Source organism: Crocodylus porosus, unplaced genomic scaffold (assembly GCF_001723895.1).
Source record: "Crocodylus porosus isolate Cpor-Errol unplaced genomic scaffold, CroPor_comp1, whole genome shotgun sequence".
Lineage (NCBI taxonomy): Eukaryota > Metazoa > Chordata > Crocodylia > Crocodylidae > Crocodylus > Crocodylus porosus.
In genome coordinates, this window is record NW_017728907.1 from 52029151 (window position 1) to 52055686 (window position 26536).

General features: G+C 41.3%; 1 protein-coding gene across 2 annotated transcripts in view; it reads right to left on the bottom strand.

Moving 5' to 3' along the window:
- Window positions 1-26536, bottom strand: part of FAF1 (Fas associated factor 1) — a 297443-nt gene that overhangs the window by 27137 nt on the left and 243770 nt on the right. For both annotated transcript variants that reach the window (XM_019531400.1, XM_019531401.1), the window contains exons 15-17: window positions 24917-25005; window positions 5671-5751; window positions 4220-4297 (exon numbers count right to left, since the gene is read on the bottom strand). In XM_019531400.1, coding sequence (XP_019386945.1) covers window positions 4220-4297; window positions 5671-5751; window positions 24917-25005 — 248 coding nt within the window. The remainder of the gene's footprint in view (window positions 1-4219; window positions 4298-5670; window positions 5752-24916; window positions 25006-26536) is intronic.

Below are 26536 nucleotides of genomic sequence, written 5' to 3' on the forward strand. Positions count from 1 at the left end.
GCTGCCACAATCCTGATTCATACGAGTTTGTTAGTAACTTCATTGAATTGCAAGCTATTAATTATTCACAACAGAATTCTTACACCCCTATTTTCTGCAATGCTCCTCTGCTTTCCCCTCTAATCACCTCTTAACTGGATTCCTGACCTGTGAAAGCAACAGGAGTTAAGAGCAGATCAAATGCTGCAGCACGGTGCAGAGAAAGGAGTGCATCTCTTCCAAGACACTAAATACTATAGTTCAGACTGAATAAACTATTCATGATGCAACACTGTTTAAAAGGTTCTGGAAGCTCTTACATGCTCAGGTTCTTGGATGCAATTACCTTGGTCAGAAAGATGTATGCAAGGTGAATTGTTTACACAATTTGCTTATCAAGTTTATCTTAGAGAATAAAATATTACGTTGGTAGCTAACTTTTTGGCAGCTGTATAATGCAATTTTTCATACATCAGAAAAGTACACAAGACTGAAATGTCAAATATACATTTAAGTCACTTGAGGGGGAAAAATGAAAGGATATGATTTACACAGGAATTTACCAGTTCCACAGACTTTAATCAAGAGGAAAATTAAATGAAAATATAATGCCAGATTTCAAATCTCTTTATAAGAGAGTCAGATCAAGAAAATTATATTAATGATCAGAAAAAGACAGGTAAGTAAGAGCTGTTATATAAATGTATAGCATTATTAAACCCACTCCAAAAATATATGTACAGTGAATTAGGGGTGTGGAAAGCAGGCCTTATTCGATTCGGATTCAGATTCAGACCAAATCAGGGACAGTGATTTGATTCGTTGATTCGGATCACTGTCCCTGATTCGATTCGGCTGAATACAAATCTAAAGATTTGATGCTGATTCAGAGAATCAGCGATTCAGATATAGACACAGCTTTAAATGTCTTTTCTACATATCTCGAGGTACCAGTGCGGCTCAAACGCTGCGATGCTGGGACAGATGGAGGCATCCCACAGAAGTGTTGGGGGGGAGGCCATACATGCTTGGTGGTGAATCCAGAAGTGGACCAGAAGTACTTCCAGTCCACTTCCAGGTCCGCCAGGGACCACGCTGGGGACCCCCTCTGTGCTCCTGTGGGACACTCCATGAGTCCCACTATCTAAGTGTTCACAAGCCGCCTGCTACCTAGAGGTATGTAGAAAAAACATTTAAAGCTGTGTCTATGTCTGAATCACCAAATCTTTATGAATCGATTCAAAGAAATTAAATGCTCTGGTGCTCCGATTCGATTCGGATTCAGAGATTTGGCTACCAAATCGGGCCAAATCTCCGCCAAACTGAATCAGGGACTGAAGCTTCGCACAGTCCTATTGCAAATATGCCCTTGTTTATTATTAGCAAACAAGGTGTTAATGATGGGTGAAATCTTAAGCCCACCAAAGCCAAAAGCAAAACTCCCAATGACTTAAACAAGGCTAGGGATGTACTCCATCACTTGGTATGGTCACAGCACTTTTAATTTGAAAATATTACTTGAGATTCTCAAAGCCCTTCTCAAACATTATCTAGGTTTGAAAATGGCTCTGTGAAGAAGGTAATGGATAACAAATGGACCACTTCACAAGCCACTGACATACAGTTGTTCAAGGTAGCTGTTTAATGCATAGAGCAATGCTTATTTCTCCAGCATTCCTTATGGGCTGGTAGCCTGATGCACAGATTTCTGGGGGTTGGATATGGGGGAAGAAAGTTAATGTGCTGTTTTTCCTCTTATCACCAAGTTGGACTTTACTTGGAAATGAAGGCGGAAGACAGAAGTGGCCCTGTGCATAATCTTCACACTTGTTGCATGAGGCTGCCTTAGCAAGAAGGAATGTGTGGCGGAACTTCATGCTAAACCAGGAGTGGGCAATTATTTTGGGCAGAGGGCCACTAACTGAGTTTTGGCAAGCCATCAAGGACTGCATGACAGGCAGCCCAGGGCAGATAAATATTAATTTTCTAAATTTTTTAGGGGCCCCGTGGGCCAGTTAGAATGGGCTGGCGAGCCGCATCCGGCCCCCGGGCCGCATTCTGCCCACCCCTGTGCTAAACAGTCTGGGAAGAGGGACTGCTTGTGAAATAGCCTACAATCTGCACAGGCCATTTCCTTCGGAGAATGCCAAACAGGACACTTATAGGATAGCTGTATTGCAACAATCAAACTCCTGAGGGACTGAGTGGCTGAAACTGGGGATCCTCTGGGAAACATCAGTACGGTGGTAGCATATTCTTAGCACCTTAACTTCTGCCCCACACTTCCAGAGGTGTCTCCAGACAAGCCCCTTGAGAGCTCAATGGCAACCTGCAGCTGCCCCCAAATCTGAGTCCAGCTCTTTCGGTCTGCCAAAAGCTTAACGATTGAAAAGTTTGGGAACAAAGTGTCCCTAGCTAATTTCCACAAGATGTGGTTTAGATTTCCGCTCCAGGGTTCACCTGCATGATGGCTCGGTTCTGACAAGGTAGCAATCTGCTCCCTTGAGATACTGCATCTTGGTGAGGGACCTGTTTTGTACCATGCTCAGGTGTGCATCAGTGTCTCTTACAGGGATGGTTTGCCCGGCACGGCGGCTGACTGGGTTTTCAAGGGATTAGCTACCGACTCACTAAGGGCTTCCCTGGCACAGATTTGTAAATACATTTGTGGTTGTGATTTAAAACCCTTATGTGTATGTTATTAGTAATTTATTTTTACTACAACAATACTAAAGAATTAAGGCCACTCTTCTTGTTCATCTCTTATCCTTCTTTTCTGCACTTTAATTTCATTAATTTTGCATGCATCAACAGGCAAGGGACTTAATTCAGGACAGTTTTTGCCCCACTGTAACAGGGTTTTCGACTTCTAGTCGTTAACCTGGAGTCTGAGTGGAAACACTTTCCCATTTAATGTCTCAAGCCCAAAATCTAATGAGTCTGTTTAGACTCACTAATCCTTTAAAACAGGATTCTTTATCATTGTATCTGACCATTTAAAATTGCATTATACATTCAAAGAAAATTGAGACTTGATCAACAGATCAATTTTTGGGCTTCTAAATTAAAAAGAAAACACCACTTGGAAGACAAACCAGTTATGCAACTTGTTTGCTCATGATTTTTCCTACTCTCCATTATGCTTGACCAGAAAAAGAATTAAATAAATCCAAAAACTGAAAACCATCTGTGATGCTATGTTCAAAAAACAGAATCTCCAGAGACAAGGTTTCAGGATTTGGCTATAGGATTCTGTAATTTAGGGATCTATAAATATTAAAATCAATCTCAGCTTTCCACTTAAAGTATGTATTTTTCCATACAAAGCAATAAAAACATAGGTGAAATAAAAGTGAAGTTTTTAAAGTGTCTGGTCAGTAGGGCTGAGAGATTTGTCATGATGATTTTTCTCTAAGAATTGCTGATTAAACATTTTTTGCCTTGCAGTTGCCCACAGTTAGCCTTTGAGACGCATAAATACAACCACTAGACAGCCCTTGGTTTTGGAGAGTAGTTGAACTGTATGAAGGTGGGTTCTTGATAATAAATGTATGAAATAATGCCATTTGGTCTACAACTGATAAAGCCAAGACCATCATAAGACTCCTCCTAGGTGTATACACTGAACTGGCCCCTGCCAAACAGCTGGTGTAGTATCTTGGTCTAATTCAACAGTTGTGGTAGAGCTGATAAAGCTAAATTAGAGGCTTAGAAACTCTTGAATTCTCATCTGAGATCTAATGCTCACACCCTCTGTGGTATTACTTAACCCATCAGCCACAATACTCCCCAGGTAACAAATGTGAATATTAATACTTACCTCTAGGAGGGTTGTGATGATTAACTGGCACAACTATACAAGTGCTAATATTGACCAGCACACCACAAACTCCACTTTATTAAACAAATGACCTCACAATCACTTTGCAACAGAGGAAAACACTGTATCCATTTTACAAATGCAGGAACCAAGGCAAGATGCTTTTACCAGTCCAAAGTAATTGGAAGAGCAGTAGATTGTACAAGAAAGACTGGTTTGTAGAAAAGACACAGAGTTGACCAATGGAATAAAATGATTGAATCATTCTAAATTTTCTAAAAACTATAAGAAATTGGAGAGTGTCCTGTGCATTTAATGCTCACACAAAAAATGCAGTCAACTTGGAACAAAGGTTGCAAATTGCTTATCCCACCCCCAGCTCAAATCCCCAAAGTTGCCCCAGCGGGCTGACTGTCCCACCTCGCGCTCTTCTTCCTGTTCTTTTCGAATCTGTTCCAAACGAAACTGTTCTGCTATTTCTCTCTCTTGAGCTTCCCTCTATAAAAAGAAAGAAACAATAATCACAATTATATTCAAGTTATAGCTAACCCTGTTTGTTGACTTACTGTATTCTCTCACATACAACATCCCCTCAAATAACACCGGCACCTTGTTTTTAAAAGGCTGAATGTAAAATAAAAAGATTTTTCCAGAGTCCTCCAGGAAACATAGCGTATCCAGGAAATGTGGCATCTCAGGACTTCCTGGTGCCAGCAGTCTCACCCAGACTGTCTCCTGAGATGCCACACTTCTTGGACACAGACAGACTTACTCTATTCTGTGTCACATGAGATCAGGCCCCTCGAGTGAGTAGTGGCAGCACGGTGGTTAATGAAGACATTGCTTTCCCTCCCACAGACCACCAGCTCCCTGACACATCCCCCCAGCGTGGCTCTGTCCATGGGAATTTGGCAGTGGTCCCCCGCCGGAGCCCCATGGACCAAGTGAAAGTGCCAGACCCAGCTCATGAGCCAGATATGATTGAGACTGGCTGCGTCTACATGAGGGGTGCACTGCACAGGTGTTACTGAGCAGTCATTTAGTACTTGCTTGTGCATAAGCAGGAAAAAGCTGGGAGCAGAAAAAAGCCTGACAGGGGTTGCTGCACTCTGCCAGGCAGACCCCAGCCATAGTCCTAGGTGGGGGTCAGGGGCTTAAAGCCCCCTCTCACCCTCTGCCTTATTCTTTCTGCCTAGCCCAGGATCTGGCCACCCTACTTCCCCACTCCAGTGGTGAGTGGGGGAAAAGCCTGGCAGGGGCTGCTCCACCCCCAGCAGGCAGACCCGGCTGCAGTCTGGAGCCAGGTTTGCCAACCCCACCTCCACCCCCTTCTCAGCCAGCTGGAGCAGTGATAGTGCTCCAGCTCGGGAGCAGAGGAGTGGGGCCAACCCTGCTCTATGGAGCAGACAGCGTAGCCCAGCCCAGGGCTGGGAAGCATGCTGGGGTGCTGGGGGACTGAGCGCTAACTTGAACAAGGGAGGGGTCTGGGACAGAAGTTCCATAAACCGGTTTGACTTAAATCAGTTAAGTCTGATACTACATCTAACCAGGTTTATCTTAAACCAGTTTCAGCCATTTTGAAAGCGGTTTATGTGCACTGAACTTCTGTTATGTTACAAGTTTACACCAGTTTCTGATCACTTAAACCAGTTTGTGTATAACTTCTGTCCCTAGCCCACGTGGCTTTCTGTGCAGTCCTACAAATAAAGAGGTATATTCCATTGTGCAGGACTGTACTCCAGTGACATGCAGAGCTGAAGCTGTGTGGTCCTCTGGATCAGGGTGAATTCAATCCATTTTGAGGAAATACATGTCCAGTCGCTCATGAAATTACTCAGTGCATTTTTGGGATTTCTTCACTAAGCACACACCTTGGCTCTATCAGCTTCAAGTGAAATGCGGTAAGCTTCATCCTGTTCTCTCTTCACATTCTCTCTGGCTTCACGTTCATCCTAAAAGAGGAAAATTAATTAGTGAGCCAACATAATTATTTTACATTCACTGGCACTCTTTATACTATACATCTTATTAATATTTGGTTGCATTACTCAATCCATCTCTGCTTGCAGTACTGGCCTAAACATGTGTAAATGGCACAGATAAGGTTGTATTTAAACCGCTTTAGTATAAAGATAGGTACATTATAGGTTTGGGAAAAGTTATCCTCAGAAAAAATAATTTATTCCAGAGCACGAGTTTTCTATTCAGTATCCACTTAAGTTCACGACATTAGCTAGTAATACCATTTTAGACTACAGAGAAAGGCCTATTCCCAATTCCTTACTCAGGCAAAAGTCCCATAACTTTCAACTGGATCTAACCCAGGTGCTTTACTATTAAATATATGTTGAAACAATGCAAATGCCTGACTCCTCATTGGGCTGAGCACAAACATATAAACATAGCAAAGAGATAACTGCTCCCCTTCAGGGCTTTCAATCCAAAGGGAAAGGATGGATACATGACAAACAAGCAATGAACCTGATGGAAACTCATATTTTCATTAATAATCCCGGCACAGCAAGTATAGACATTTACTGATGACGCTGGGACACACTGTCAGTTCAGAGGAAGATTGAAAGAACCAGAGAACCTAAGAGACTGGAATAATGCAAGGGATGCAATTTAATAGTATAAAAGCATAAAATCATGAATTTGACGAGTAATAAACTGGAAGCTTATCATCTTGAAATGACAGAGGATGAGAAAGACCTTCGTGCATTCGTTGATTACAGAATTCTTATGGGCCAACAGTACGATGCAGCCGTAGAAAAGACAAAAGTGATCCTGCATGCATCAGATGAGCTGTTTCCTTTAGAGATAGGGAAATATTCATTCCATTGCACAAGGCCTCATCCAGAAGTCATAAGACCTCACCCAGAATACTGCATATAGTTCTTATCATCCATGTTCAAGGAAGATAAATTAAAGTCAGAACAGCTGCAGGCCAGAGCTAGTAGGACAATGAGGGAAATGAAGAAACCACCTTACAAGAGAAAGCTAAAAGAGTTCAGCTTGTTTAGTCCAACAAAATGAGGGTTCAGATGGGAGAGGATTACTCTCCTTAAACACATCAGCAAGTAAACGTCAGAGAGGGAGGAGACCTATTTAAGCTAAAGAACAGTACCGGACAAAAGACCAGAGTCTTGAGGGCAGCTCAGAACATTTCCTTCCCGTTGCTCACCATCACCATGCTTACAAGTCTCCTCCTTCTGCCCGTCTCAGAAACTTCTTGTTTCTACACATTCTCTCCTACTTGTTCCTGCATGTAGAACAGCAAGAGCAGGGGCAGGGGGAAACACCTATCTTTGTACTCCACACCCTGCGCCTCCTCCGCTGCCTGCATCCTAAGTGCTGCAGTTGGAGGCTGTGACTTGCATGTTTGTACAGCTCTGTGCTCTGCTTCTTTGGGGCCAGCCCCATCAAAGCCAGCACTTTCTGCTTTGTGATTCCTTCCTCCATAGTCTACCACTGTAGCTAGACAGGTTCCCACAACCCAGGAGTGGCAGTCATTGAGACATATATATCACACTATATATCTGCAACACTGCTGGTAACATTATCCTGTAATGACCAGTCACTCCAGATGCCATCACTAATGCCTCTAACAGAGCATCTCAACTAAAAACATGGTCCTCTATTTTTAAGAGAAATAAAAATATAGTATGTAATTATGTTTTGATTTTTGTGTTTCAATATATTATATTACCTACTAGTTTTACTGTACGTAAGGGAATGATTTTGCAAATTGATCATTTTTCCTCCCTAGACTTTTCACAGGAACAGCTGGCAAGTACTCAGTTTGAAGTGAGTTTATTGGAGAGGTATGAATTAACTGTAATTATTATGTCATGTAAACATGCCAAGATGTACCTCAAACAAAAATCGAATGTATTAGCAGTTAAAGGAACTCTAAATTAGCATACATCAACAAGAAGAGGAGACAAATTGCTGGAAAAGGTAAGCAACTCCCATCTTGAGAATAACACAATCATTTTCCAGTGAACTACTTAGTCTTACAAAAATAGGACCAAAGTCTATTCATCCTTCTCCATTTTTACATTCCATTAATAAAAGATGATAAAACCCTCAGCTACCCATGGGTTGAACTAGGAATTAAGAAAGTACTATTTGCATCATGGAAAATAATGCTTTTGTGACTCTGGATAACCTAATTCCTCTCCTGCCCTTCCTCATACTAAGAGGCTTTATATATATGCAGATATTCAGTTTCTGGGGTTTGGAGTAGGTGGTATAAAATAATAAAATAGCTATGATGCTTTCCAGTATTTGACGGAAAAAAGGCTTTTCAAACACTATAGAAGGTATCCCAACTCTTCCTATGGAACCGGTTATAATGCATAACAGAAACCTCCTTCTGCCATGGCAGGGCTTCCATGTGTTATGTCTCAAATTGACCACAATATTGCAAGTAACAGACCTACTCCTAGAGTATACCAAAAAAAGGACACATCAGAGACAGCCTGGAGAAGGAGAGACATTTTGAAAAATCCTAAGTTATTTCCAGAAGGAACTTTATTCATTTTTCAATTTTTGCAATTTAGCACATCAAACTCTTAACTCATTTATAGAAGTCAAACAAAATGCTACTACTGTGTTTGGAAAAACCAAAAGGTCATGTACAAATTCCTGGTTTTTCTCCCAGAAGAATAAGCAGCATAACTTAATACTGTGATTCCATTAGTTTACGGAATCAAAGTAAAAACAAAATTAACTAAGAAAGTTTTCACATTTGTTTAAGACTGAACATTAAAATTCTCACCAAAATGCCATACTACAAACCAGACGTGTGGTAAGGTACAGGGAAGTGATTTTATTGGCATATCAAACTGGTAGAAAGGGGAAAAAATGAAAGAATGTGGTCTGATGTTTCTTAGAGACAGAATCCATTTACATACAGCAAGGGTTTAAGCACTATTAAATAATTCTTTCAAAAGTAAAAAAAAGGCCTATTGGTTTAAATTACGTATTCTGGGTCAGAAAGAAGAAACTCCAAAAATACTGGCAATATAGGTTCTTTTACAAGTATTCTGAGATAAATTTCAGGGATTTTTCTAACAGTTTATTCCCTTTTATTTTTGGCAGCAACATCCTCATAGAGGATGGATTATGAATAGGATGTCAGGAATGTGAAGAATTATTATGCACGACTGGCTGGTCTGGATAGAAATATGTGAAATCCCATAGTTCAGCCTTCATCTAGAGATAAACAATTACACAGCAAAGCCTGGATATTGCTGCTCATACTAAAATGTTCCTTAGAGTCAAACTGATAACTAGAGTAGACAGCATTAGCATGTGGACGTTTTTAGCTAACAAGAGTGAGTCTCACATTCTCCTAAAGAAGCAGGACTGGAAGGGACCTCAATACACATACAAAATATTTCTACGTATGCATTTGTGCTATGTTACAGTTGCTTACTACTACTGTGCAAATCCAAACATGATACTAGGTGTTCTCACAAGGCTATTCACTTTTCCAAGTTTGTAGTTACACCCTGGATAAATTTTCATGTTGTTCTTTTCACTTTTAATGTAGTTTGCTATTTTAGTCTAGATTTCCTCCAGAGAAGTCACACAAAGCAGCAACAATGACTCATTGCTCCCAGAACACAAAAAAGAGACACAAATTTAAATAGAAGTAGAAGGAAACCACTTTCCAAAGAAAGTCTTACTGTGTAGAAGTGAACAGGCAAAGAAAAGAAGAAAGGTTATTAGTTATATCACTAAGCCACTAAATAAACACTATTCTTACATAATTATTTTTCATCTAATAAAGAAAAAGTAATTTAGTTGACATGTGTTTTGTGAAACCCCAAAGCAGTTGGAACACTTCATGAACATGATTTCATTTCACAATACTTCTGTGAGAGTGGAAAATGTCATCTCTATTTTACAGGGAACTCAGGCACAGATGAACCACACTGTACTCAAGGCCACACAATAGGTGTATGAGATCACTAGAAATTAAACTCCCAGGTCAAATGACACAAACAGCAATACAACAAGTTATAAAAAACACCATTTTAATTTTTAGAAAATCTCCACTGCTTCTTAAAGAGAAGCCATGTGGACACTTGTAGGTGCCAAATTTAGATTTTAACTAAATGTTTTATAAAAATGAATATGAATAAAATATTCCGTTTTGTATTGTATATATATTTTCAAATATCTTCCCGTTACTACTGGGAAATAACTCCCTCCTAGTGCAAGAGAAACAGAATGTGAATGAACTATTAATTACGCACAAGTCCAAAAGGGAGCACTCAGTTTTCAAGTCTGATTCTTTACAGATTCAACTGCCCATATCCAAAGTTGTGCTAACTTGCCCATAGGCAGACACATGCATTTGTCTCATTTTCTCTGAAAGACAGGCCATGTGGGAAGATAGATGAGAGCCGTCATATCAGATACCCATGTTCTAGTCTCAGAAGAGACCTTCTGCAACTTTTCAGTTGCTTTGTCAAATGGGCAGGAGGAATTAAAATTACTCACTACATTGGGTAGGTGTCAAGGCCTTGGTCAATAACAAGGTTATTAACTGCACAATCATATTACTACCAATTAGTAGAAAAGCTGAACTAAGAACACATGGGCTTCTGTCTCCTGTGGTGGGTATTTCACTGGGAGGTTTCTCTCCCTCACTCTCTCAGCAAGAGTGGACTGAGAAATATGGGACTCTTGCCAGGTCTGAACAATGCATTTGTTTTTATAACTGAGCACAGAGTAACAACCAGGTCTTTTTTTCAGACTGAAAATTACAAGAAAAATGGCACCCATTTTTAAAAACTTAAAATTTTAAGCTGAAATTTCTGAAAATCAAGGTATGGCTAACCCTGATTTTGTTCTATTTTGAAAACTAGAATTTAAAATTAATTTGCTAAAATGTTACTTTATATATACAATATTAAAAAAAAAACCACTTGTGAAAAGACCACGTTCCAGACAATTTCATTAACACAACTTCTGAAATCAGTGAAAACGGGGCAGAATTTGCCTATAAATATGTCTGTTTCACTGAGCAGTTTGCTTTTTTGTACATTTGAGAATGAGATTTCTTGCGAGTAAATCTGAAAATCATAAACCAATATGTCCATGTAATATCTTTATACTTGCTTCAGATCAGTTTTAATTCAATCAAATCATTGTTGTATTTATAATTACTGGTGTAGTAGAAAGTTCCACATACAACAGAAAGTGTACTTTTAACATGTTTTGTTCCAACATTTTAAGGAGCGTTTTAATAATCAAACACTACTCCATTTTGCACTGTAATTAATTAAATACAGTTTTTCAAGATATGCTCGCTAAGAGCTTCACAGGTCACTGGAAAGCAAGTGACAATTCACTTCCCTGACAGCAGACTAACGATATTGTTCACATAAAGCTGTTGGCAAAACTAGAACGCTGGCAATTTGTCTAACAAAAAATGTGCAAATAAGTTCTTAAAATGTGATCTAACATCATGCCAGAGATCATTACTGTTACAATTAGTATCATATACACACATGCTGTATAAGCTCACATAAGTGAAACACGGGCTATTCATATATTTTTGAGTCGGCATGGCATCTGTCATGGCAAAAGCTAAAAAAAGCAAGCCATTTCTTTAGACATATTAATGACAATTGTATTAAGCAAGCAACAAAACAGCCCTGTACCTATACAAAAGTAGATTGGGAAATTACTGCACTCTTCACAAAGCTAACCATTAGAGTATGAAGTATAGATCCTGGAATTTCCCACTCTTCAGCTGTCACTCAGAAATGTTATATTATCCAATGCCAACAAGTCATTATACTATTAACCTGGTGTCAGACTGACGATATAACAAAATATTTAATTGTCAGCTTGAGTGCAATGAAGGAGAAATATTTTTAAAATATAAAGATGATAGTGAAACTGAAGCTTTTGATTCAATTCTAGCCAGGGCTGGGGTAAGTGTGGGGCCCAGCTTTTGGTCCCACACTTCAAGAAGGATGTGGGCAGTTTGGAAAAAGCCCAATGCAGAACAAACATGATTACAGGCCTGCAAAAGAGGACTTGCGACGAAAGGCTGAAAGAACTATGGGTATTAGCTTGGAGAAGAGAAGACCGAAGGGGTATTTGATAACAGCTTTAAATACCTAAAGGGCAATTACAGAGAGGACAAAGGTGGATTTTCTTTGTGGCCTCTGGAGGGCAAATTTAGGCTAGAGATTAGGAGAAATTTTCTGATTATATGAGAGTGGTCAAGCATTACCTAGAGAAGCTGGGAATCTCCATCCTTGAAGATCTGCCAGATCAGGTTAGACAGACACTTGGCTAGGACGGCTTAGTCAGGGGTAGCCTGCTTTGAGCAGCGGGCTGGACTAGGTGACTTCAGGACGTCTCTTCCAGCCCTACTTTCCTATGATCTTCTACTGTTAACATTGCTTCTTTTTTGTAAGGAAAAAGGTTGATTAAGTATCTGTTTTATTTTTAAACTCAGGTAGAATTTAACTGTCAAGATTTTAGAATAAATATTTGTTTCATGGAGAACTGAACTTTTCTGGCCCTGACATTCTTTTGTGAATACATTTAAAAAGAAATAAGTTCTCTTATCCTATCAAAAGCTTAATCTGACACAAAGTCCCATCATGTTGTTGAATGAAAAACAAAATTCGGCATTCATACAATGTATTTAATTTATCTGGATCAAGGTTTTTCAAGATGATACTATGGAAGTCAGTGCAGGCACGTTATTCTGCATGCAGCAAAATAAAAAGGGCAAGCATGCAAGGATTTCCATACAAAGAATCTGAATGAAACATACAATTATTAGAAAAAGAAAAAAAACCCTCTTTCCTCATACACATGGCCTTCTATGGCTAAATTCTACCTGTGGATGAGCTCACATGACTGACAAAGAAAGATCCCTGCTTTCCTTTCATGAATTTATGATCCGTGTATTTATACAGCACAAACGGTGAGCTAGAAAAAGGACACAATCTACAAGCAAAGTGGATCCAAGTGGAGATGGCAAACATTATTAGCGCTTTAAAAAACATATTATGGTGACAGGAGAGAATGGCAAGAAGGAAAGAAGAGCACAGAAGAAAAAAAAGAGGGTGAGACTGTGAGGATGTGCGCGGAAAGAGATAGAAGCAAATAATCAGATGGCAGAGGAGAAAGGATTTAGAGATGTTCGAATGAAAAAGAGACCCTGTCAAGTTGCATGGATGTTTGCTCCTCATTGTCAGTCTCCAACCTTCAGAAGAAAGAAATGGAGGAGCTCACACAAGGAGTCAGGATGTTGTGGGGGATGAGACTGGGAAGCAGGAGAATTGGGGCAGTGAGACTCCACATGATTGCCCTACCTCTCCATACCTTCAAAAGCAGATGGCCTACTGGCAACACTGGAAGACCATACCTGTTTAAACAGCCATGGTCAGAGACAGGATACTAGACAAGGGTGAAACTTCAGTCTGATCAACTGAATACAGGACTGCAAAACTCGGCCCCGATGGTGATAAACGATATAGTGGAAAAATCAGACATATTACTGAAGACTTCTTTTTTCTTCTAACTTCAGCTCTCCCGTGTTTTTTAAGTAAGGCGGCAAGATTTAACTCTAGATATTGATTCTGCACTGAAGTTCCCTGGGCCACTTGCACACACAGAAGTTACCAAGTGGGTGACCATGAGCTGCAGGTTTGCATAGAGCATCAAAACTAATAGACCTGCCTCTGAGGAGTTAAGCCAGAAAGTGGCAGTTACAATAAAAAAAATGTATATTTACAAATGCTGAATGTTTATTTGAAAGACGCTTGATTTCACTGAACCACTCCTGAAGTTAAAACTTGCAAATGCTCAAGGCTATTCATGGGAGTGATGAAGAAAAACACCCTGTTTGTCTAACCAAACCTGTGCAGTGGAGGCATTAGTTTGATCCACTGAAGATGACAGACTAGCTTATTGTATAACTTAAACACAAGTGATGGGGTGCTCACAAGATACAGAAGTGTACGTAAAATGTGTTTTATATATATATGAGAATCACACAAATGAATCCAGTTCTTATAACATTCAACTCGTACATGAGCTGACATGTATTATAACTAGTATGTGGGACCAAAATAACCACTTAATGCTGATCATTTGTTTTATGTGGTCTTTCCAAATATTTGAGCTGTTGGTTCTTTAAGAGGGAAATCCTCTGACAAAGCTTATTACAGAGTACTAAACCAGGAGAAAAAATAACAACTTTGCTTCATGGCAACCAAGGCGTTTGAAAATGTTGAAGCTGAACAGTCTTGTACAAGAAAGATCTGAGGAGATGAGACAGCATTTTACTCAAAAGGGGAAGTCGGGTGTGAGAAGGTAGTTACTGTGGTCAATGGCAGATTTTAGAGTTGGCATTAGAAGATATCAGAATAAAAAGGCAGCATTCCTGTTGCATGATGACTTCAAGAGGAAGGGTAAGGCTTCGGCCTGATAGTCAGGACACTGTCTTGGTGCTGGCACTAGATTTATGACCTTGTTCCGGCCAGATGCAAACCTGCAGACCAACAGCGATCCCTCCATTCAACAATAGGTGAATTTTATTGATACACAGTGATAGCAGATAAGAATAATGCAAACAATTCTATATCTACCAGTCCCAGGGTTCAGAGAGACAAGGTCCGTCTGGCCAGTACATGAGCTTCGCTCTGAGGTTCTCTCTTGAATGTCAGACGTCAGTCCCCTGGAGGTCAAAGCCAGAGGCCCACCTCCCTCCAGTGGTGAGACAGGCTGGTGGTAGACTATCTGTCCATAGTGGCCTCAGGTTCCCTTCTTGGGGACCCTTTGCCACTCTGAAATTCCTCTTTTTGTATTCTCTCCCCCTTGGTGACTAATTCCTGGGCATTGTTGATTGGTCTTTCTGTGGTCACCATACTGCCCAAGTTCTGCCCTGACAGCATATTCCTTTATTTCATAAAGCCATTACATACACACATCCTAATCTGGGCTTTTACTGGGCCTCCTACTTCGGTCTATTCCCCAAAACCAGAAATCCCAAGGGCTCTGCAACAGGGCACTGTACCCTGGCCAACACAGCGGAGTCCCTCATCTCATGTTAAGGAAGAATGTGGTACATACCTTCGATTTCCAAGCCTATGCTTGCTGCTTGTCTGTGTCAGACACAGCGGGGCTGGAAAGAAACTTTGTCACAAACAGGCTTTTAGAAATCAATTAATCCTTGCTGTTGCCCTGGACCATTGTTCCAATACATATCTACAAGCCAATTCCCAAAAGCAAACCTCTAAATACCATTTTCTAGCCATCATCGGGAAGTGAAAATAGAGGGTTTGAAACTCCGGATGAGGAGGGCACCGAGGTCTCCACTTTCTGGATGAGACCTCTAACCGCTACAAAAGGTGGGCAGGATCACCACCATCTCCTTCTCCATCATGTTTTAGAATGAAATTGGACATAGCCACTGGGCTTTCTGTTGAACTCAATGCTCTCAATTCATGATAGGCCTGCCTAGGGTACACAAGTTGGACTGGGTGCTCTCAAGGAATTCAATCATAGGAGTGCCTATTCTGTAAATCAAACCAGCTTTTAAATGCTCATTTTGTCCATCTTAAGCATGAGAGAGGTACCTCAGCCTACTTTGTTAGGATGGCGACATGCTCTGGGTATGTGCAGTCACAGAGCATTAGGAACCTGCATAACTTTATTGAAGAAAACTTAGCTCGGGGGGCACGTAAGGTATGTCAACATGCCATAACGCAGTGCTGTGAACGAGCTAGTTAGGAAACTAGTAGCAGCATATTAGTGTGTCATTTCACCAAGGCTAAATCCTTCGTCTCTTTTGCGATATAAGCCCTAACTGCAGAATACAATTACATTTTTTCTAAGAAGTGAAGAGAGATGGAGTAGGCAAGTCAGGAAGGTGATGGATTAGCAAAATATCAATTAGTGTAGTTTTACTGCAGTTTTCCTCAGTGGACTGAATGTTATATCACAAACTTCAACAGAGAAAAGGAAGGAGGCAAAGTACCAGTAGCTGGAAACTAGAGGGAGTTACTGCCATCTGTTAGGGTGCTCTTATGTCAAAAGTCCTATTTGTCTAGAGAAACCTGTGAGAAGGGGAGCATGGTTTGCTATTAATTCAAATGAATGACATTGTAGAAGGAGAAAAGACTGCTCAGATAGCTTTGCAAAGGACATTTGGAGCCCTGACAATTCCAGGTTAGTAGTTAACGTGGACCACTATTCTTTTTTTTTTTTTTTTTGCTGCAGGAGTGGTGATGTTGAGGTAGGACACTCAGTGCAAAGTTATGACAATGGCACATTAGTGTCTGTCATAAATCACTGTTTTAAAAACATTTTGTGGATGGATGCACATATAAATTGCATTCCTATTAACAGTCGCTGTTGTGAAATTAAGGGGATTTTTTGGCTTCTTTTTACATACATTTTTTAATTCCCATCCAAAATGAGTTGAAAATCAAATATAGATTTTCTCTCAAATTCTTGCAACATACAGAGAAAACAATACCTATGGTCAAGTGACTGCCTTGGACTTTACACAGCTACTTTTTCATCTGGTTTAGTTTCAATTTTAATGTCTTTACAACAGCTCTTCCATTTTAAATTTCTGCATCTGTCAGTTTTCTCAAGAGTAAAAGCAGTATGTCAGCTGAGGGCAATTTAAAGTGAATAGAAGGTTTTAATTCGGATTTGTAAAAATAAAGAGCTTTTTCAAGCATTATGGGTATACTATGTATGCACACATACCTTGAAGTCTAATCCAAAAGCAAGAACACTAATGTTGCATAACTAGAAAAATAAACATTAGGTTAGACCTACAGTTACTTAAATCAAATGCGGACAAGTTGGACCAGCTGTGTAACAGTCAATGCTTTTACAGTAATAAATGTTGACAGCAAAAATAAAAAGAATGCATTACTGAGATATCATCAAATGAGCCCTGTCATTACATGGGAACTCCACCCTGTATAAGCTTGTCAAAAAGTGTTACTGTAATCCATTGAGAAGCCTCCTCCTCGGGCAAGAAAAGACAAATGTTTAGGATAGGCTCACAACAGGTGTGTTGCATTGTCATGCCAGTATTTAATCACAGATCTCTTCTCATTAGTTTCATGTGTGACAAATTCAGATTCCAGTCTTGACTATCATGCGATGCTGAAATGATCATTTAACAGTCAAATACAGAGCCAACAAACGTAAACAAAGCAGCCGTGGACACTTTTTTTTTTTATCCACTGTACATTCCCCAAGAACAAGACATTAAAATGATTGCCCCCCTCCTCTTTTTTTCACTTTTCCCAGCTCAGTGTTAGCTAGTAACATTTTAGGATAAAGGGATGTAGTGCACCCCTAGGAATCTCAGGCTGCTGAGAAGTCCCAATTCATTTCCTGGTCTGCAGTGACAGATGCTGTGCCATCTCCATTTCAAGATGCATTTACAAAGGGCAGAAAACCCTCCGAAAATGACTGCACTGATGTGGAGGCCACAGTATCTCCTTTTTCCTGAGGGGCCTAAATTTAGTTTCAAAAGCAGGCATCATGTCCAAGGAGAGGGCATGACTAGAACAGCTAGTAATATGAACTGGTTCATGACTTCACTACTGCGGCACCCATTAGCATGATTCCTACAGATCTCCTGAAAAAGCATAAAGTTGTTCACCAGTGGTTGGTGATGGATGCCCTTTGGCTTGAATCTTTCTTTATGACTCAGCAGCCTCCTCTGGTGTGGGAACATGCTTGTAAGTCCTTGTATCGGGGGGCTTTTCACCCTACAATCCTTGTCTACCGGGTAGGTAAGGAAGGGACAGAAACTGAGTTATAAAGAGAAATTACTTGGCATTGCCTGTGTTTATATCTGTACCCATCCACTGACCTAACCTCTCATACACAAACTAAAGGCTTAGAAGCACAGAAAAATTAGGGTTGGAAGGGACCTCAGGAGGTCATCTAGTCCTGCTAAAAGCAGGTCCATCACCAACTAGATCATCCCAGCCAAGGTCTTGTCTAGCTGGGTCTTCAAAACCTCCAAGGATGGAGACTCCACCACCTCTCTGGGTAATCTGTTCCAGTGCTTTACTACTTCCCAGTGAAAACTGCTTTCCTAATATCTAATCTAAAACTTCCCTTGCTGCACCTTGAACTCCCCTTGCTGCAACTTGATCTGGGGCTCCTTAGAAAGGGCTATAACGGTGACAGCCTGATCACCACCGCTTACTCCAGTCAATCCTCTTCCCCTTGACTTGCTGTTGTTGGTCCCCTGTTGTGGTTGACACTGCTGTCTCCTGCTGGCTACTTCTTTATGGGATCTGCCTTGTTACCCAGTAACGGTGTGGTGCTGATCGTGCTCTATTACTCTGTTACACAGTAATATGGCCAATTCAGTAGCAGAAGCAGTTGCGAGGGACAGGACAGCACGATGGCTGGACAGTATGATAATGATGGGACAGCTGCATTGAGGCCCAAAAGAATCAGGTGGACCTTAAAGCCTCTTAAGGCTAGGGGTGGCTTCTAGATTAAAGCATTACAAAATAAGAAACGGTATGGTGCCTGGCTACCTGCATGAGTGTGGTGGAGACCTGGAAAAGAGGCGGCCAGGCAGACAGAGCTGGCTGCCCTGTGGAGAAAGTAAGGAAAGGGGAAGAGAAGATGCCCAGAAAGGATCAGCTCAGCAAGGGGCAACCCACTTTACAGCTATCAAACTGCTGAGTGCACCCCTGTGACAGGCATATCCAATCACCATGTCGGCAGATACAAACATATGAAATACATTTTCATTTTCTGTCAGGTGATTCTTTTGAGATTATGTAGGAAAAAAATTAATCAATGGCACAAATGTAAACAAACACACAGAAGTGAAATCCAATTCACTAACCACATGGTGAGATTTTTCACACTTGACATTAAAAATAAGCTCTCAAATCACTCTCATAAACCCTATGAAGCAGAGCCAGTACATTTAATTAATCCACTGATACTAAAGCCAAGGTTTGGCTAACAGTATTACCATTGCCAACTTTTACTCAGGTGGCATAAGACTGTACTGTAGTGCTAAACAGCCCATGGCCAAGATCAGACGATGGTCACTGAAGGAGAGGTGGTTATTAGGCCTGTGCGAATAGGGAAGTATTCGATTAGGATTTGGATTTGGCCAATTTGGAGGACGGTGATTCGATTTGGTGATTCCAATCACTGTCTGTTCCCGCCCCCCCCGTTCTATATGACCAAATCAGAATCGGAGACTGGGGGCTGATCTGGACCTGCCGGGGAGAGACAGGCACAGCTGCGCGGCTACATGTTCTCCCCAACTTCTCCGGCTGTGCTTGCCTCTCCCCAGGTGGGGGGAGCCACGGGAGAAGCCCCCATGGCTGCCTTTACCAGCCACCCAGCCCCCGCCTGGCCCTAGCCTCCTGGCACTTAAAAAAAACAACCCCCCCCCTGCACTCACCAGCTGCAGCAGTGGGGATCAGGGCCTTTGAGGGCTCATGGCTGAGCCCCCCCGCGCAGGGTGGGGCAATGGGGATCACCCCCCCCACCTGGCACCCAGGCAACAGTTGCCCCATGGCACAGGTGCAAGGCAGCTCAGCAGGGCGTTGTGCTCTGTCTGGGAGCTGGGGCCTCTGGGGCTGAGCAGTGCCAGGCTCTGGCTGACCACTACAGCCACCACAGCTCTCAGACAGCGTGCAGCGCCCTGCCAAGCTGTGCTGCACCCACACCAAAGGGCAGCTGCCACGTGGGTGCCAGGTGAAGGGGGGCAATCCCTGCTGCCCCCCAATGCACAGGGGGACTCTGCCACAAGCCCTCAGAGGCCCTGATCACCGCTGCCAAAGTCGATGAGAGCAGGGCTTTTTTTTTTTTTTTTTTTAAAGTGCCGGGAAGCTGGGACCGGGAAGTTCAGCCATGGGGGCTTTTCCTGTGGTTACTCCAGCTATGCCTGCCTCTGCCCAGGCAGGGGGAGCTGTGGGAGAAGCCCCCATGGATGCCCTGCCCAGCCCCAGGCCCCACCTAGCCTAGCTGGCACAGAGAGGGGGGTGCAAAGTGGGAGTGGCTTGCTCCAGGCAGCAGCAAGGTATAGCCCTTGCTCTCAGTCCTGCCACGCCTGCATCAGTGCTGGGAGCAGAGGCTATGCCCCGTTGCCACTTGGCAGCTGGAGTGGCAGGACGGGTGCTGCCACCACCTGCCAGCCGGCACGAGGGAGTGGGGGGGAGGGGAGCAGGCGCTGCGGCTGCTTGCCAGCCAGCAGCATGGGATGCAGGTGCAGTAGCACTTGGGGCGGGGGCTATGTTTTGCTTGCCCAGCTGGCACAGGGGAGGGGCATGATGTAGGTGTGACTCGCTCCAGGCGGCAGCAGGGCATAGCCCGTTCCCAGAACTACCACGCTCACATCAGCTGTGGGAGCAGGGGCTATGCCCTGCTGCCGCTTGTCAGCTGGTGCGGCAGGGCATGGGGTGTGGGCGCGGCACTGCTGGGAGCAGGGGATATGCCCGGCTGCTGCTTGCCCCCTCTGCCTGCAGCAAGCCATGCCCACATCCTGCCCCTGCTCCCCCAGCTGGGCAAGCAACAGCAGGGCAGAGCCCCCACTCCCAGCACTGCTGCACCCGCATTCCATGCCCCCCTGCCCCGGCTGAGCAGGTAGTCCCAGTCCCAGCCCCAATCCCTCCCTCCCCCACGCTCCTTCCTTTCCTACTCCCCCAACCCCAACAGACTTACCAGCTGCCTGTTTAGTCTGTGACCGAATCTCCAAAGCAGCTGAATCTTTTCCGAAGCTTTTCTGAATTGATTTGGATGCTTCAAATCGATTCAGAGCTTTTAATTGGTTTCCCTGAATCGGGCCGAACCTCTTCCAAATTGAATTGGCTATCAAAGCTTCGCACAGCCCTAGTGCTCATCAGGTGGGTCTTGAATGGATGTATTCAATCCCAGAGCGCACACCTCTGTCAGTTTAGGTAAAGTAACTCCATTAGCTAACTGTATTATCAGGCAATTGTCCTATAATGGAAGACCACTAGCAAATGATACGTAACATCTGTGTTATGCTTTTTATATGCATCCACTGGAAAAGTAAAGTTTAATTTTATGCACTGTTTCAATAGTAAAATTATGTTATTAATTACAGGAACTTATTTCCAGTTCTCACATGCACAAAAAAAAGAGAGTCCCTGTTCATAATAAAACTATGCTGCTGGCTTTTTTAAATACAAAAGATTTTTATATTTATCTTCTTGTGGTTTTATGAAGACTTATGGTTGCCATTAAGAAAACAGTAACAGAAACCGGAATCTGTATCCTGTTTGCAACTGTGACATCTGGGGGGAAAAAAAAAAAGATAAAGGCATGTAACTACACTAAGATCTCCAAAAGAGGAGAAAAAAGCGTGGATGTTTAAACAGAATGAGTTGTCGTGGACATGATTTATAAGAATGTTACATGTTATGTAGCAAACCACAAAAAGACAATATTTTGTTTCTCATGCCGACACCTTCTGTTAAGTACATAATGTACACTCTACTTCTTACATACTCCCTTCCTGGAAAAACACCTTCACATACTACTCTTTTACATTTTACTTCCTACTTCAAAGGTCAATGGTGATCCTTTTTATGGTGATCCAAGTTAAATCTACAGTATGTGTAAATTTGCCCCCAGTGTTTACCAAGTATTTTCAAGAATGAGTCGACTACAATCTCCAGGAAGAATCTAACACACACACACACTCATGAAAATACACCAGCACTGTTCACAATAGGGTGGCCACTGACACATGCCCAGAATACAGGATGTTCACTTGGTGAGTAGGGGAAACTGACCCCCCTTTACAGTGGGGGCGGAGCTGCTGCCTCCCCATCCAATGTGGGGGGGGCACCAGGCCTCGTGGCCAATCAGCAGTAAAGGGTGGGGCCACTACAAAGGCCACCCCCTGTCCCTCCCTTCCTGGCTTTCCCCAAACCCTGTTCCTCCTAGCGGTGTACCACCCTACCTTTAAGCACAGCCAATTGAATCGTGAGGACAGATGACTGACAAATATTTCTACCAATGAACTGAAAAAACAGGACCTTTCACAATCCATTCCTCATTTAGAAATGGAGAAGGAACAAAGGGTTTAAAAACAGGACAGTCCAGCATAAAACAGGACCAAGAGCCACCCCAATTCACAATGATGTGGAAACCTAAAAGGAATGGGAGAAAGCACTGTCCAAAACAAACTGTTTTCTTCAGATGCAGAGAGGAGTTTGGATCCCCAGGATGGAGAAACACATTTCAGGCCCACCATAGCTATATTCTAAAGAGCAAAGGAACAGAGACCTCTGGAACTCCTTGACTCAATTTCAGGATTTTGCCAGGGGTGGGGAGGGTCATGCTGCAGTGCTTACAGGCCCTTCTGCTCACCCCCCTCAAGCTTTTGTGCCACCTTTTCATCTGTCACACCCCATTTAGCTTCTACTACCCCTCTGGACTTTCTTCCAAACCCCACCACACTCATCAACTCCTGCCTCCAACCTCCCTGACCGTAACCCAGTCTCCTGTTCCTGTCCCCAACTTCTGCCCATGATCCTTGCTCCTCCCCATCTCCCTACATCATGACTCTTGCCTCTTCCCCCTACTTGTTCCTGTCTCTGTCTCTTCCTTCTACCCAATCCTGCTCATGTCCCTTACTCTCCACTGCACTCCTTGTCCAATATCCCTCTACCTCTTCATTGCAGGGACAGTCCTGCTCAGTCCCAGCTGCTGGATGCTCAGTCCCTGGGTGGAGATGGTGCACGTGCAGTCCAGGCACCACACAAACTGACAGGGAATGGAGCACGCTCAGCACAGACAGAAGCTCCAGAGAATTGAGCTGCCAAGGTCTAGCAAACCTTTCAAATGTGTGTGAACTGAGATTTTTCAGAGCCTTTTACCTTGAGCAAATTAAAACAAATTTCTAGAGAAAGGGCAAAAGGCACATCACTGACAAAGGACAACTTCCTGCCAAAACAGGGAGGTGCTAGAGCTTCTCCATTATATGATTATAAGAAGTCTTTTAAGACAGATGGAACAAACATATGCTCCCCTGGTTGTGTCTACATGTTCATTAATGTGATTTTGCTAATGAGTATTAAAATCAGTACCTCCATTGTGAGGTACTAGAAGAGGGCACATTAGCCTATTTTAATGTGCATTAGCAGAAGTACATGGTTTTTTGCGATGCTTTAATGCAGATTAAAGCACATGTGTACACACACCCCCTAACCTTATTCTAGGAAATCACCTAACTTTTAGCTGAATTTTTTCAAAAAAGTTCAGCCTTAGCTAGTCATCTGGGATAAGACATTTCAGTCTCAACAGTTTAATTTTGGTAAAGTCAGAAGCTTCTGAAAATGGGTTCAACATGCATGCAAACCAGAGTTCTGGAAAGCCAGAGGATTAACATAAAAACAGCCAAAAACTTCTGGAAATTGTGTGTTAAAAGCTGCCATAAAAAAAGCAATGTTTTACACCTCATACCATTCATCTTAAAAACTTCAAAAACACAATAGTTACAATGTCCAAATTGGCTTTGCTGTACGGTTGGTACTGTGCTATATACGGTCCTCTACACATGACTCCCAGGGAATCTCTTACACATCTTAAATAAACAAATGTCATATGATGATCTGTTGCAATCTTAAATACACTTTGTTTTATATCTCTTTCAATGTTAATATTACTCCACAAATACATTAGTGCATTTGCAGTTCTTGTTCTAAGTATGACAATTTTATCACATATGGTTATTCTGCCAAATAGGCATAAACATGAGTGACAATATAAATCCCATCTTCTTTCAGTGCCAGAAATCTAGAAATGTTAAGGTACTGGTGAGTTTTCAGCAGGAGGTGGATTTCTCAGCATCTGTTGTAATTAGCAGGCAGGCACAGAATCTTTTTTGCTTAAATGAAAAAAGGGAGCACAGGCCCATCAAACCAATTTGTTGGTCTGATTTTAATCAAAGGCACAAGACAATGTTCTAATTTTAAAATCTGTGATGCAACCTTATAGTAACTGTTTGTGCTTACATGCTTAGATGATATAAAGTCTAGACTTGACCTACTAAACAGTTTAGTACAGTTTTTAGACCTCAGTCTTCCTTAGTACTCTTACATGTGACCTGATTTTTAACTTCTTATGCTGGCAATTAAAAAAAACAAACCCTTACATCTTGCAGTTAAAATGCAATAAAAATTCAATTATATTACGCCTTGGATTTTTCTTGTAACCCTCATATTAAAATTTGTGTTCAGTATTAAAGGAATTAAAGTCAATATCTTTACCAATTAGTTATGGGGAACATAAATGAAGACAAAAAATGAACTGTGAAATACACATGCAGATAGAGTGCTTTCATATTATTATACAACATAATCAGTAAATCTGGTACTAATGAGACACAAGATTTAAATGTGAAAAATGCATTTAGTGAATTATTGTCAATCAATGTCTATATACCAGGATAACAATAATCTTGAATGGCAACACTCCTATTATTATAAATTCCTAACTAAGTACTTCATTACTTCAAAATGCCACTCAATTTACAGAGTAACAGATAAACATCTCCATACTGTATATTTGGTTTGTGTCTACTTCTATGCAACTGAAACACTGACCATTTTTCTAAAATTCATTCATGGCTTACATTTTGTTTTGTCTGAAGTAGTGTTTCATGGCAGCTCACAGGTCTATTTTTAAGACCGCTTTTCAAACCGAGTATTTGGCTCTTTTAATAGATACGCATATAAGCAAATCAAATTATTTTTGTTTTCTATCTGTGACTTTAAAATACAGAGAGTTTATACTTAACATTTCCTGGTATGGTCACCTTAATTTAGTATTATGCCACTAAAAACAAAACAAAACGTTACTTATAATCTAAACATGGGCCTTGACAATGACAGACATATCCAAGATGAACAAATTGCAGGGATCTAAATAGGTAAACCAGACCATTTTTCCCTCCTGTGATGAAAAGAAAACACTAAAACACAAAGTAACAAACTTTACCAGCTTAAAAACTTTAGTTTATCTTTGCATTTGCCATCCTCCTCAGTCCATTGGGTGTTTGTAGTAACTTTCAACTCTCACCTCATCCTTTATGTCTTCCTGCTGCTGGGCACTGAAGATCTCCATTGCAGCCATCAGTCTCATCATTAGCTCATCCACTGTTGTGTTACCTAGCAACAAAGGAAGATAGCTGAACTTCATATTATTAAAGTTATTAAAAAATGGAAAGTCATCCTAGAATTAATCCATAAGGAATAACGAGAGTTTAAAATATGGCAGATTAGAAAATGCTAATATCTCATTAGATTGTTTTTAATTTGCCTTTTATTGAAGTTTTTCAATGTTTTAAAATGTTCTACCAGCAAATCTTGACTAGTGCAAATGCAGGCTAAAATTTTACGTTCTCCAAACATGGGTATCTATTTTTGTGCTAAGTGGCTGTGCCTTTTACTTTTTCAACTGATATTTTCATCACTGATGAGAGAAAAGGATGGTGTCTGAGACTCTCTCTTTCTCTCTGTCTCACACACACACTTTACATTTTTGGGTAGATCTAAATATTTTCCTAGTTAGAGTAATTACAAGCCTCACCATTAAGCTTCTATCCATGACTTGATTTCAGAAAGTACAAGAATAAAATCTGGGGAAACCAGCATTTTGAATGCCTACAATCAATCTACTTGTATAATCAGAATATTTTTTCTTACAGTTATAACTAGTCTTTAGCAGGGGCTGCTTATTTTTTCTTCAGTGTATTTACTCCGTATGAAAACTTAGAGTTTTAATAGTATTATAAGCTTATTTGAGGAGGGTGCTAGATTAGCATCTTAAAGTTTATGAAGCTATTAGGAAAAAGAAAAAAAAGAAAAGAAAACAAACAAAGAAAGAAGAAAGGAAAAACTACAAAGAATAACATTTATACCCCAATTAAGTGGAATAATTTGGAATATTTTATAATTATTCTTAGTATTCATTATACCTCCAATGCAACAAATTAAGCAGATTTAAATTTTTAAGAAAACAAGTACCACTGACTTAAATGGGATAACTCACTGTGACTTAAAGTTACATACATATTAAAGTACTTTGTCAAAGTGGAGTCTATAAGGCAGAGTAAATAATCTATTTATAGAATTATTTGTGTGGAATAAACACTAGAACTAATGAAGCAGAGATATATTTAACTTTTTTGTCTTCAGTGGAGATAAACTATGCACTACTTGGCAGAAAACTTGGATTTGGAAGTCAGATTTCTTGAATGGGAAGGGTCACACACAGATAAAAAGGAAAATTTCTAGCCAAATGAAGCTGCACTGGAGATTTTTTAACAGGAACAGTTCATCTGTCCACTTTGCCAAAAGAAGAGATAACGAGAGCGTCCAGTGGCTGCCCAGACAAACATCTCTATCTATGCAAAGCAACAGTAACTGTTCAAAAAACCCATAAGAGAACGAGAATGAACAGAACTAGATATAGACAGCTTCATAAAAGCACTTAAAGGGAAAAAGAAATAATAAAAAGGATAAGAGTCCTACTCTGATGCATTTTAATTTGTGGAGGTATTGAAGATCTTAGATTAGCTTCCAGGATTAAGGATAACAAGAAGTCCTTCTTCAAGTATACAGGTAGCAAGAAGAAGTCTCGGGGTAACATTGGACCCCTACGGGGCAGGGCAGGGCAGGGCAGGGCAGCTGGTGACGG